This window comes from Lithobates pipiens, unplaced genomic scaffold, assembly GCF_037356315.1.
Source record: "Lithobates pipiens isolate NorthernLeopardFrog02 unplaced genomic scaffold, aLitPip1_a1.2 Scaffold_16, whole genome shotgun sequence".
NCBI lineage: Eukaryota > Metazoa > Chordata > Amphibia > Anura > Ranidae > Lithobates > Lithobates pipiens.
Genome location: NW_027507748.1, coordinates 193,580,115 through 193,593,885, shown reverse-complemented (window position 1 = coordinate 193,593,885; position 13,771 = coordinate 193,580,115). Strand labels below are relative to the sequence as shown.

Sequence of the window (13,771 nt, the reverse complement as noted above, 5' to 3'; positions counted from 1 at the left end):
GAGAGACCAGTTACCAGACCTGTGCACTGTCACGTGGGGAGGGGAGTGGTAACATCGGAGCTTGATTATTTTGATGGGTAATAACTTGCTGGGGCTGTCACTTTTCCTAAAAAATAAATAAATAAAGTGATCTGATTTCTTTACGAATTCACAGTTCGCACTGCGATATGCAAACTGATCTGAGGGTGTCATTAACTTTCTATTGACACCCGCAGCAGTTCGCATAAGGCAGTGTGAAATACCTGCAAGTTCTATACGATGCGGAACCTGGCACTAGAATGGTGCGGGTTCCCGCATCACTCTGGTGTGAACCGGTACTGAGGTCCCTTTCACACGGGGTGGATCCGTTTTGACTGACTCCGCTTGCTCAGTGGGGATCAGCGGTTCAGAGATGGACCTGTCAGAGACCCGCTCTCCTCTATAGGAGATTGGAAGAAAATGGACAACCTGTCTGTTTTCATCTGATCCGACTTGCTGGACTGATAGCGAATGTATCACCATCCGTTGGATGCCAGACCGGTGTCAGCTGACACATGTTCACTGATATCCGCCTCCCCATAGAAGACAATGAGTGGCCCGATCGGGTTCGTCTGGAAAACGGACAGGCGGACCTGATCGGTCCGATCGCGTGAAAGGGGCCTAAAGGAGAACTTACCCCACCTATCCTTTACAGCCAAGGAAACTGCCATCGTAGCCTCTGATATGCAGTTGCCATGGTTCTGCATATTTAGGCTGCTTTCACACTGCTCCACTGCAAAAATGCATATGCGTTTTTGCCAGGGTGTGTTGCATTTTTTGCCACACTTGTGTTGCTTTTTTTTCCCCTGGACATTTAATTGGACAAAGCTTTTCCTACAGCTGCGCTGTGTTATTCATTTTTGCCATGTTTTTAATGTGGTTTCCATTCATTTCATTTATGTTTTTTTTTTTTTTTAACTGAACAAAAACTGATCAGTGTTAAAAGCAGCCTTAAGCAGTTATGACAGCAGCCATTTAATGGTTTAATGCCACGTACACGCAAGCGCAATGTCCGACAGAAAAAGTCAGACTGAAGTTTTTCATTGTATATTCTGATCGTGTGTATACCTCATCTGACTTTTTTTTACAAAAATTCTGACGCACCTAGAAAAAGATCATGTTTTAAATATATCCAACGGAACCAATTCCTATTGGGAAAACCGCTCATCTGTAAGCTGTTCCGACGGACCAAAAATATTACATACTCTAAAGCAAGTACGAGACGGAGGCTATTGGCTACTGGCTATTGAAACTTTTTCTAGTCCTGTCATACGTATTGTACGTCACCATGGTCTTAACAATCGGACTTTGGTGTGATCGTGTGTACACAAGACCGTTTCAGCGGAACTCCGTCGGAAAAACCTTCCGAGTTTATTCGGACAGGAAAACCGGTCGTGTGTATGCGGTATAACAGTTTGAGAGCACAAGCAAATGTGACTATCATTCATGACTGAAACTGTTAAATCCATGGGTTTAATCCCACTTTAAGGGTCCATTAAACTATGCGTTGTGTTTAATGCGTGCATTTTCATGCACTGATACACACTCCTTTAGGGCATTCAAAATGTATGGGCCGGCAGCACATCTCAATGCATGATTCACATCTCTGTGTTTCAGTGTGCTAAAATGCATGTGTGTTGTGCTGGCTAGGTGCATTGGTTTGACATTCAAAAGGAACAGCACCACAAAATGCTTTGATAGAAGATACATTTTATTGTGCTTCACTGCAAAGCACATTTCTGAATGGGCCCCAAAATATTTTTAGCACTTATGTACTATATAGAAAGGTGTGCTTGTGTGCAAAGTAAAAAAAAAAAAAAAAAAAAATATTCTAAACCTTATAGCTGGTAAGACACCATGAGATATTTATCACAGTAAGCTTCTCTAAACACTCCAAACCCATAGCTACATAAAAACATGAAGGGAATAAAAAAATCTTATAGTGCAATATTCTTTAAAACTGATTTATTGTCTTAAAGTGTTATAAAAGGTTCAGCTTTTTTAAACAAAATAAAAAAAAGCATGTCATACTTACCTGCTCTATGCAGTGGTTTTGCAAAGAGCAGCCACAATACTCTTCTTGGGTCCTCCGCCGGTGCTCCTACCCCATGATCAGTGCCCCCAATAGCAAGCCATTTGCGATGGGGACACTGGTGTGTGTCCTCGCTCCCGAGCCCTGCTTTATGTGTCTGTAAGATTCATATCGACCCTGTCCCTGATCTCTCCTCATTGGCTCACTGGCAGTGATTAAGAGCAGTGGGAGCCAATAACTCCTGCTGCTGTCTCAGCCAATGAGGAGAGGGAGTCCAGGGACAGCCAAGGCCCTTGTGCACATCGCTGGACAATCAGAAGGCTTTTTACCCTCATGCACTTTAAAATAACAGTTGCAATGCTTAAAATCCATTGCACAATTAGAAAACGCTCCCAGCTGGCATAGATGGCATTTTACCATCCGCTTTGGTTGATGCAATGACGCAAGCACGACACTTCCTCCTGCGCGTTTCGTCTCTACAGACTTCTTCTGTGGCACTGGAAGTGATACTGATCTGGAGTCTTATGAGTATCGCTAATGTGATTGGAGTAACTGGAGGATGATTATGTAAACCAGTTTGACCTTTCTCTAACCAGAAGGTCATTCACTTTGGGGTAAGCATACATTTGACCCTTTTTTGTGATGGCTTTTCTTATGAGGTGGCCGTCTTAATTCACTGCACACTCCGTTTGAAGGAAGTATTTTGGACATTTTTACTTGGAGGACTGTTTTCTCACATGGATGTTTTCACATATGCACTTAATTTATGATTTCACAATTCCTGTGCAATGGAAGGAGCTATTTTATGTGCTGGGCAGATTGTTGAGATCAGTAGGATCCAGGGATAAAAAAATTTTTATCGGACACCATGTGCCGCAGTGATGCCATTGGTTCCTAGTAAATTTATGCTATCATCTGAATTTAGATTCAGCCAGCCAGTATTGCATCCACTGTGTTTTGTAGACAGATACTCATTTGAAGCGAATAGCATAATAGAAATTGACTAACAAAATTTGCATCAGAATATAAGATGTCTGGATGGGACTGCATTTGAAATTCAGACAGAGCCAAGGCTTATAAATGAAAAAGAATTCAAGTACTGTTTTATAGACAGGCAGTTGTAGGTTATTGCAAGCATTCATTATACATAGCCACTGCTGTGAGAGACAGATCCAGTTCTTATTCCAGTCTCATGTGAAACAAATGAACCTGCCTTTAGACCTTGCAGTAACCTAAGACTATTCTTTACCAGTGCAGAGAAGACCTAGAGATTGGTAGACTATAAATAACAAATATGAAATTGAATATCACAATTTTTTTTTTTCTTTATTTCAGTGGATGGGAAGCTTTTCATGTGGGGTGAAAATTCAGAAGGTCAACTTGGCCTCGCTGATGAAAAAACAGTCTGCAGTCCTCACCAAGTGGATATTGGAAAGCCGATTTGTTGGGTCTCCTGCGGCTATTACCACTCGGCATTCGTTACACGTAAGCAAAGCTCTAAGCATTCATGGACCTGGATGAGAAACTGTGATATTTTTACACGTAATGACAATAGGACAATCATTTTTATGTAGGCTCTTCTGTGCAGCGTGGGTCGCTTTTGTAATCAAAAGCGTGATTTGTATATGCAGAGCGAAGTAAGTGGTTCAATTTAAAGCAGTATTAAACCTCAAACCAAAAATGTATTAAATCGTAGCTTACATATCATTCTATGTGGTGGCTGCGTTAGTTTTTCTTTTGGCTTTTTTCTGGTGTTTTTACCTGGTGATCTGACCAGTAACACACCTGTATTGATGAGACACAGCTCTGGGAAAAATTAGCACAGGAAGCACAGCAGTCAACATCATTGTGAATCTGGGAGAGGGGGCTTGAAGTGTATTAGCAGATTTTAAACCACTAAGAAACAGAAGCCAAACTCCAGCTCTAAATTAATCAGTTACAGCAAACCGTTTTTCCCTTTTGGAATAAAGGATTTGCATAGATAAAATCTGATGAGTTTAATCACCCTGGCCAGTGTTAAATGGTTTGTCTCATCCATAAAAACTGGTACATCCTGCTGGAGAGCTTGAAAAAAATTGGACTGCTGGCTGGATTACCAGATGAAAATAGGATAACAGCCTAAAAAAGGAAACTAATGCAGCCATCACATCTAAGAATTGGTAAGCTGAAATAGAATAAATTTGGGCTTTTGGGTTTAATATTGCTTTAATGACCCTCCTATCCCCCTCCCTAGCAGCAAATAACTTTTCTTACACTTCTCCACCAATCAACTACTGGGAATTAAGTAAATCCTTAGCACTTAGGTACTCAGGTATGGAGGACCATGTGATTCATCCTCTTCCTTTCACGTTACAGAGCTAATGGTTAGTAAACAGCCTAGCACTATAATATCTGGGTGGGGAAAGTTTCCTTAGCCATATATGTGCCCTGACTAGGGTGACTTGGAGTTTACAATTGGATACCTTTCCTTGCTCCTTGCAACAGCGTATAGCAATAGGGAGAGAAAGAAGATGTGAGTATGTACTGCTGAGGAAGGGAGCATAAAAGCAAATCTGTTCTCAGTAAGCAGAGTATGTGTATATTAGTAAGTTCCAAGCACTTTTTAATAGAGATGTTGTAAGCCTTGTGGGTGTCTTAACCAGAATTTAAGAAAATAAAATTTTCAGTTGCAGCAAGGAATAAAATGGATTGTTTGCTTTACCAAAAGAAAAAAAAAATTGCTGGAAGGTGACATCTCTTATTGTAATTTTCTTTTAGTTTTTTTAAAAATGCTATAGGTGCATATCAAAGAACACCGTTGTGGTCTTTTTAAAGTGACATTAAAGCCATTTAAAAATAAAATAACAAACATTTCATACCTGCTCTGTGCAGTGATTTTGCACAGAGCAACCTATGCATGAAGGTAAAAAAAAAAAAATCTTGAGCCTTTGGAACCACTTAAGGCCTCTTTCACACTGACGTCCCGTTCAGGCCCGCCTGTCAGTTTTTCAGGCGGACCTGAACGGGTGCTCCATAGAGGTCTATGGAGCGTCGGATGTCAGCGGTGACACGTCCGCTGACATCCGACCCGCTCCGATCCGAAAAAGTGTAACGGAGGAAAAAGCTATTTTTCCATCCGTCTGCGGATCGGATCGGGTGACGACGGGCACTGCGGTCCGTCGTCATCCGATCTCCCATAGGGGAGAGCGGCGCTGTGACAGGTCCGTCCCTGCGCAGTGTGCAGAGACGGAGCTGTCATCTCCCTGCTCAGCGGGGATCAGCGGAGTGATCCCCGCTGAGCAAACGGACATCCACGGGGCGGATCAGAACTGATCCGCCCCGTGTGAAAGGACCCTTAAAGGGGTCTTCTGTATAGGACAGTTGTGAGTGTCCATTATTTTATTTTTTTGGCGACTTCAACCATGCACTGCTGTTATGTGTGAATTAGGGATGGGCTCAGGCGTGTTCCGATTGTACCCACCAGAAACCCGCCACTGCACACCACCAGTCATAGGCAGTTAGGCATTTGCCGGGCTTTAGCTGCACATATACACACTGCCTATGATTGGCAGTGTGCAGTGACGGCTTCCTGGCAGGTACGATCTGAACACATCTGAGCCCATCATCAGTGTGAATTAAAACGTAACTAAAGGCAAAAAAAGTATATATTTTTTTTCATTTTGGATTAGAGCTGCACGATTAATCATTAAAAAATTGTGATCTCGATTCAACCTCACGATCTCTTTGCAGAATTTCCCAATTCATTCATATAGCGGGTGTAGAGTTCTCTGCTCACTCAGCCTGCCAAATTTTTCACAACATTGTCCATGCTGATAGATAATTATAAACAATGTATCTTTTCATTCTTAGAGCAACGGAATTTAGTTCTGTCTATAGATGAGGCAAGTTTAACCACTTTACGACTGGCACACGACAATGTACATCCATTTTTTGAAGAGTGATATCTCGGTAACGGCAGCAGCTGCTGCCACAACCGAGATATCCATCTCTTCAGGCGCCGGTGGTGTGTACGATAATGGTGGTCTCCGCGGTGGGTTTGCCGCGAGATCACTGTTATCGGCGGCGGGAAGAGGTGCCACCCCCCCCGCTGCTCTCCCACGCCCTCCGCCATTTACCAGAACCGGCAGTAGCAGCGGAGGCAATCGGGTCCTTTCCTATGCTGGGTATGGAGATGAGTGAGGCTAAGATGGCCCCACTCATCTCTATACCATAGGAGGGCATCCGCCCATACCTCTCAAAGGAACAATTTTTTCAAATGACGTTTGTTTTTTTATTGCATTTAAGTCCAAATCTGAGATCTGAGGACTTTTTGACCCCAGATCTCATATTTAAGAGGACCTGTCATGCTCTTTTCTATTACAAGTGATGTTTACATTCTTTGTAATAGGAATAAAAGTGATCCTTTTTTTTTTTTTATATAAATAAAATCAAGTAAATTAAGAAAAAAACATATATATAATTTATTCATTTATTTATTTATTTTTTTAAAACAACCCATCCCGACGAGCTCTTGTGCAGAAGTAAATGCATATGCGAGTAGCGCCCACATATGAAACCGGTAGTCAAACCACATATGTGAAGTATTGCTGTGATCGGTAGAGTGAGAGCAATGATTCTAGCCCTAGACCTCCTCGGTAACGCAAAACATGCAAGCTGCATAATTTTTTAAATGTCGGTTATGAAGATTTTTGAGGGTAAAAGTTTGACGACATTCCACGAGTGGGTGCAATTTTGAAGTGTGACATGTTGGGTATCAATTTACTCAGCATAACATTATCTTATTATCTTTCACAATATAATTGTTGTCTTTTTTTTTTTTTTTTTTTTATTCTAAAAAAGTGATTTTTTTCCCCAAAAAAGTGCGCTTATAAGACCGCTGCGCAAATACGGTGTGAAAAAAAGTATTGCAATGACCGCCATTTTCTTCTCTAGGGTGTTAGAACCCCCAAACATTATTTATTAGGTTTTTTTCTAAGTTAATTTCTAGCAAAAAACTGTTTTATACATGTAAACGCCGAGTCTGAAAACAAGGCCCGGTCCTTAAGTGGTTAACCACTTAAAGACTAAACCTTTGTCTGACACTTGTTTCTTACAAAGGTAAAATCAGTATTTGTTGCTAGAAAATTACTTGGGAACCCCAAACATTACACACACACACACACACACACACACACACACACACACACACTATAACATAAAAAAATAATTTTTTTTGGGATAAAATACACTTCAATTAATTTACAAAAAAAAATAAACATTAAGTTAGCCCAATTTTGTATAATGTGAAAGATGATGTTACACCACTAGAATCATGAGAGAATCGTGATCTTTATTCGAAGCATAAAAAACTTGATTCTTATTTTAGCCAGAATCGTGCAGCTCTGTTTTGGACTGAGTAAGAGAGGGTTTCTTTGTTTTTGAAAGGGGATGGTCAATTATTCCCCTGAACACAGCAAGCAAAGAGGGGGATGAAAGGGTGGTAAAGGGGGGAGGGTGATGCCAGTCATTCTACTGTATAAAATAGGCATTGAGGGGAGGGAGGAATGAGAGGTCAATAATTTGTATAGGATCTCACAAAAGTGAGCACACCCCTTACGTTTTTGTAAATATTTTATTATATCTTTTAATTTGTCAACACTGAAGAAATGACACTTTGCTACAATGTAAAGTAGTTAGTGTAGAGCTTGTATAACAGTGTACATTTGCTGTCCTCTCAAAATAACTTGACACAGCCATTAATGTCTTAACCGCTGGCAACAAAAGTGAGTACACCCCTAAGTGAAAATGTCCAAATTGGGCTCAAAGTGTCTATTTTGTGTGGCCACCATTATTTTCCAGTACTACCTTAACCCCCTTGGGCATGGAGTTCACCAGAGCTTCACAGATTGCCACTGGAGTCCTCTTCAACTCCTCCATGATGACATCATGGAGCTGGTGGATGTTGGAGACCTTGCACTCCTCCACCTTCCGTTTGAGGATGCCCCACTAGGGTTTGTTTCTGCTTGGCCAGTCCATCACCTTTACCCTCCAGCTTCTTTAGCAAGGCAGTGGTCATCTTGGAGGTGTGTTTGGGGTCGTTATCATTTTGGAATACTGCCCTGTGGCCCAGTCTCTGAAGGGGGGGGAGGATAATGCTCTGCTTCAGTATGCCACAGTACGTCAACACTGAAGAAATGGCTGCATTCCAAGATCCATCAAAATTCTTATTTAATGAACGAACATCCCAAGTGTTACAAACAGTTCAAATGGTAGATGCGTTTCACACATTTAACAGGTGTGCTTATTCACAATGAATAAGCGCACCTATTAGTGTGTGAAACGCATCTCGATGGATCTTGGAGTGCAGCCATTTCTTCAGTGTTGATCGAATGCGGAGGCGAGCTGTGGCGGGCACCTGTGATATCATTAGGCTTCCTGTCTTGCCTGAAGCAGCAAGTTCTTTTGTTTGGATGTCACAGTACAATGAACTGTAGCTCTCCAGTGTCAGCAGCACTCATGCAGCCCCAGACCACGACACTCCCACCACCACGCTTGTCTTTGTACACATCACCTAGGTTGCCGCCATGCATACGCTTGATATCTGAACCAAATACAGTGGTGTGAAAAAGTGTTTGCCCCCTTCCTCATTTCCTGTTCCTTTGCATGTTTGTCACACTTAAGTGTTTCGGAACATCAAACCAATTTAAACAATAGTCAAGGACAACACAAGTAAACACAAAATGCAATTTGTAAATGAAGGTGTTTATTATTAAAGGTGAAAAAAAATCCAAACCCTGTGTGAAAAAGTGATTGCCCCCTAAACCTAATAACTGGTTGGGCCACCCTTAGCAGCAACAACTGCAACCAAGCGTTTGCGATAACGTGCAATGAGGCTTTTACAGCGTCCTGGAGGAATTTTGGCCCACTCATCTTTGCAGAATTGTCCTAATTCAGTTACATTAGAGGGTTTTCGAGCATGAACGGCCTTTTTAAGGTCATACCACAACATCTCAATAGGATTCAGGTCAGGACTTTGGCTAGGCCACTCCAAAGTCTTCATTTTGTTTTTCTTCAGCCATTCGGTGGTGGACTTGCTGGTGTGTTTAGGATCATTGTCCTGCTGCAGAACCCAAGTTAGTTTCAGCTTGAGTACACGAACGAACAGATGGTCGGACATTCTCCTTCAGGATCTCTTGGTAGACAGCAGAATTCATAGTTCCTTTTATCACGGCAAGTCTTCCAGGTCCTGAAGCAGCAAAACAGCCCCAGACCATCACACTACCACCACCATATTTTACGGTTGGTATAATGTTCTTTTTATGAAATGCAGTGTTCCTTCTACGCCAGATATACTTGGACACACACCTTCCAAAGAGTTCCACTTTTGTCTCATCGGTCCACAGAATGTTGTCCCAAAAGTCTTGGGGATCATCAAGATGTGTTGTGGAGAAATTGAGACGAGCTTTGATGCTCTTTTTGCTCAGCAGTGGTTTTCTCCTTGGAACTCTGCCATGCAGGCCATTTTTGCCCAGTCTTTTCCTGATGGTGGAGGCATGAACGCTGACCTTAACTGAGGCAAGTGAGGCCTGCAGTTCCTTGGACGTTGTTGTGGGGTCTTTTGTGACCTCTTGGATGAGTCGTCGCTGCGCTCTTGGGATAATTTTGGGCGGCCGGCCACTCCTGGGAAGGTTTACCACTGTTCCATGTCTTCGCCATTTGTGGATAATGGCTCTCACTGTGGTTCGCTGGATTCCCAAAGCTTTGGAAATGGCTTTATAACCCTTTCCAGACTGATAGATCTCAATTACTTTCTTTCTCAATTGTTCCTGAATTTCTTTGGGTCTCGGCATGATGTGTAGCTTTTAAGGATCTTCTGGTGGACCTTACTGTGTCAAGCAGCTCCTATTTAAGTGATGCCTTGATTGTGAACAGGTGTGGCAATAATCAGGCCTGGGTGTGGCTAGAGAAATTGAACTCAGGTGTGGACAACCACAGTTATAGTATGTTTTAACAAGGGGGGCAATCACTTTTTCACACAGGGCCATGATGGTTTGGATTTTTTTTCACCTTTAATAATAAACACCTTCATTTACAAATTGCATTTTGTGTTTACTTGTGTTGTCCTTGACTATTGTTTAAATTGGTTTGATGTTCCGAAACACTTAAGTGTGACAAACATGCAAAGGAACAGGAAATGAGGAAGGGGGCAAACACTTTTTCACACCACTGTAAGTTTCTTTGTCTCGTCAGACCACAGGACATTGTTCCAGTAATACATGTCCTTAGTCTGCTTGTCTTCAGCAAACTGTTTACGGGCTTTCTGTGTATCTTTAGAAGAGGCTTTCTTCTGGGATGACAGCCATGCAGACCAATTTGGTGCAGTGTGCGGCGTATGGTTTAAGCAGCAACAGGCTGAACCCCCCAACCCTTCAACCTCTGCAACAATGCTGGTAAACACCTCTATTTCCCAAAGACAACCCAAGCACGTGCACTCGGCTTCTTTGGTGGACCATGGCGAGGCCTGTTCTGAGTGGAAACCTGTCCTGTTAAACCTCTGGTCTTGGCCACCATGCTGCAGCTCAGTTTCAGGGTTTTGGCAATCTTCTTATATCCTAAGCCATCTTTATGTAGAACAACAGTTATTTTTTTCAGATCCACAGAGTCCTTTGCCATGAGTTGCCATGTTGAACTTCCAGTGACCAGTATGAGAGAGTGAGAAAGATGACATCAAATTTAACACACCTGCTCCCCATTCACACCTGAGACCTTGTAACAGTAACGAGTCACATGACACCAGGGAAGGAAATTGGCTAATTGGGTCCAATTTGAACATTTTCACTTATGGGTGTACTCAAGTTTGTTGCCAGCGGTTTAGACATTTAGTGGCTGTGTGTTGAGTTATTTTGAGGGGACCACAAATTTACACTGTTTTACAAGCTGTACACTCACTACATTGTAGCAAATTGTTATTTCTTCAGTGTTGTCACATGAAGAGATATAATAAAATATTTACAAAAATGTGAGGGGTGAACTCACTTTTGTGACATACTGTATGTATGTTTTGGGTTAAGTACCGTATTTATCTGCGTATAACACACACTTTTTTTCCCCTTAAAATCAGGGAAAATCGTAGGTGCGTGTTATACGCCGATCCCCACCGATCTCCCGCTGATTGTAAGGAAAGGAACGAGTGGAGCCAAGATGCACAAAGCCAAGTGTACTTCAGCTAGACTTGGCTCTTCTCGCAGTCCCGCCCCTGACTAAACAGAGCCGAGTCTAGCCGAAGTACACTCGGCTTTGTGTATCTGGGCTCCGCTTGCTCCTCTCCGCTCAGTCAGCGGAGATCGGCGCCAATTTTAAATCTGGGCAAGGCTGCAGATGGACACTGGACAAAGCTGCAGTGATGAACAAGGCTACAGATGGACACTGATAAGGCTGCATTGATGGCATTTAAATGTAAGTTTTTTCCTTAAACTTCCCTCCTAAACTTGGGGTGCGTGTTTTACGCCGCTAAGTACGGTAATTGCACTCTTTAACCTCTTGAGATCCGCGCTATAGCCGAATGACGGCTACAGCGTGGACCTGCTTTGCCGGTACTACGTCTATTGACGTCGTCCTGTGCATGAGCGGTCTGCGCGCCCCCTGAGGGGCGCGCGCGGCGCTCTGTGATCGGCGAGTCTATGAGACTCGCCTGATCACGGATCCGAGCAAGGGGTCGATCCCAACCCCTTACCACGTGATCAGCTGTCAGCCAATGACAGCTGATCATGTGATACAACGGAGCCGATCACCGGCGGCCGTGATCGGGACATTAGTCCCGATCACGGCCAGCATATAAGTGCCCACCTGCCTCCTGCCAGTAACCCCCAGATGATTAATAAAGTGCCACACAGCAGTGCCACCCATCAGTGCCCATAGTGCCACCCAGCAGTTCCATACATCAGTGCCCACAGTTCCATACATCAGTACCCACAGTGCCATACATCAGTGCCCACAGTGCCACCTATCAGTGCCCACAATCTGCCTCAAAAACATTGCTGCACCTCAGTGCCACATATCCGTGCCCATCAGTGCCACCTATCAGTGCCCAGCAGTGCCACCTATCAGAGCCACCTATCAGTGCCCATCAGTCCCATCTATCAGTGGTACCCATCAGTGCCCCTTAGTGCCACCCATCCGTGCCACCCATCCGTGCCGCCTTATCTGTGCCTATCGGTGCCACCTTATTTGTGCCTTTTAGTGTCGCCTTAACTGTGCCTATCAGTGCCCACCAGTGCCGCCTATCAGTGCCCACCAGTGCCGCCTCATCAGTGCATTTCAATGAAGGAGAAAAATGACCTGTTTGCAAAATTTAATAACAAACTATTAAACATGATTTTTTTTTTTTTTGCATCTTTTTTTGTTTGTTTAGCAAAAAATAAAACTCCCAGCTGTGATTAAATACCACCAAAAGAAAGCTCTATTTGTGGGGAAAAAAAATGATAAAAACTTCATTTGGGTACAGTGTTGTATGGCCGCGCAATTGTCATTCAAAGTGCATCAGAAAGCTGAAAGCTGAAAATTGGTCTGAGCAGGAGAGGGGTTTAAAGCGGTAGTAAACCCGCAAATTTTTTTATTTTATTTTTTTAAACCTGCAAAGCAAAAGGCATAATGAGCTAGTATGCACCGCATACTAGCTCATTATGAAATATTTACCTTAGAACGAGGCCCCGACATCTGGCCCGATCCACGCCGAGGGAGCTGACATGCTCCCTCGGTGTGTCTTCCGGGTATCGCGGCTCCGGCCACTCACAGCGCCGGAGCCGCGATACCCGGAAGACACACCGAGGGAGCATGTCAGCTCCCTCGGCGTGGATTGGGCCAGATGTCGGGGCCTCGTTCTAAGGTAAATATTTCATAATGAGCTAGTATGCGGTGCATACTAGCTCATTATGCCTTTTGCTTTGCAGGTTTAAAAAAAAATAAAAATAAAAAATTGCGGGTTTACTACCGCTTTAAACCCCTCTCCTGCTCAGACCAATTTTCAGCTTTCAGCTTTCTGATGCACTTTGAATGACAATTGCGCGGCCATACAACACTGTACCCAAATTACATTTTTATCATTTTTTTTTCGGGCGCTGTGAGTGCCCGGAGACGCGATATCGTCACTCCCGCGCATGCGCGCGGGAGATTTCAGTCCGGCCGGACGAGCGCTGCCGGATTTTCACGGCGAGAACCCCCTTGTGCGCATGCGCCGCTGCAGTCAGCGGCGCATACCGAGGGGAATATCTCCAAAACCGTACTGGTTTAGGAGATATTTTTTTTACCTACAGGTAAGCCTTATTATAGGCTTTCCTGTAGGTAAAAGTTAAAAAATTGACCATACAACCACTTTAAGTGCCCAGTAAGCAAGTGGTTAAACAAAACCTTTTCAAACATTAAATTTTTTCTACTCTACCCTAATGAGTAAAGAAATACAATATATTCAAAACCATTATAAAGTTTATTTTAAGCATTTAAGTACAGTTAAAATAGATGTAAGTGTTTTATTACCTTTTTTTTTTTTTTTTGGGGACTTTCGATAGAAAATGGAGAATTGTACACTTTTGGGGAACCTGAAAATGGGAAGCTTGGCCTGCCTGCTGAAAAGCTGATCAAACATAGACAACCTCAACATGTCCCTGGAATATTTGGGAAGGTGAAGATGGTTTCCTGTGGTGGAGGACACACCATTGCAGTCACAGGTTTGTAACTCATTATTGG

The 13,771-nt window shown here is 43.1% G+C and overlaps 1 protein-coding gene across 1 annotated transcript in view; it reads left to right on the top strand.

Annotated features, from left to right (window-relative positions):
• Positions 1–13,771, top strand: part of LOC143982280 (X-linked retinitis pigmentosa GTPase regulator-like) — a 184,296-nt gene that overhangs the window by 59,276 nt on the left and 111,249 nt on the right. The window contains exons 6-7 of the mRNA XM_077480863.1: positions 3,386–3,535; positions 13,594–13,752. Of these exons, the coding sequence (XP_077336989.1) occupies positions 3,386–3,535; positions 13,594–13,752 (309 nt within the window). The remainder of the gene's footprint in view (positions 1–3,385; positions 3,536–13,593; positions 13,753–13,771) is intronic.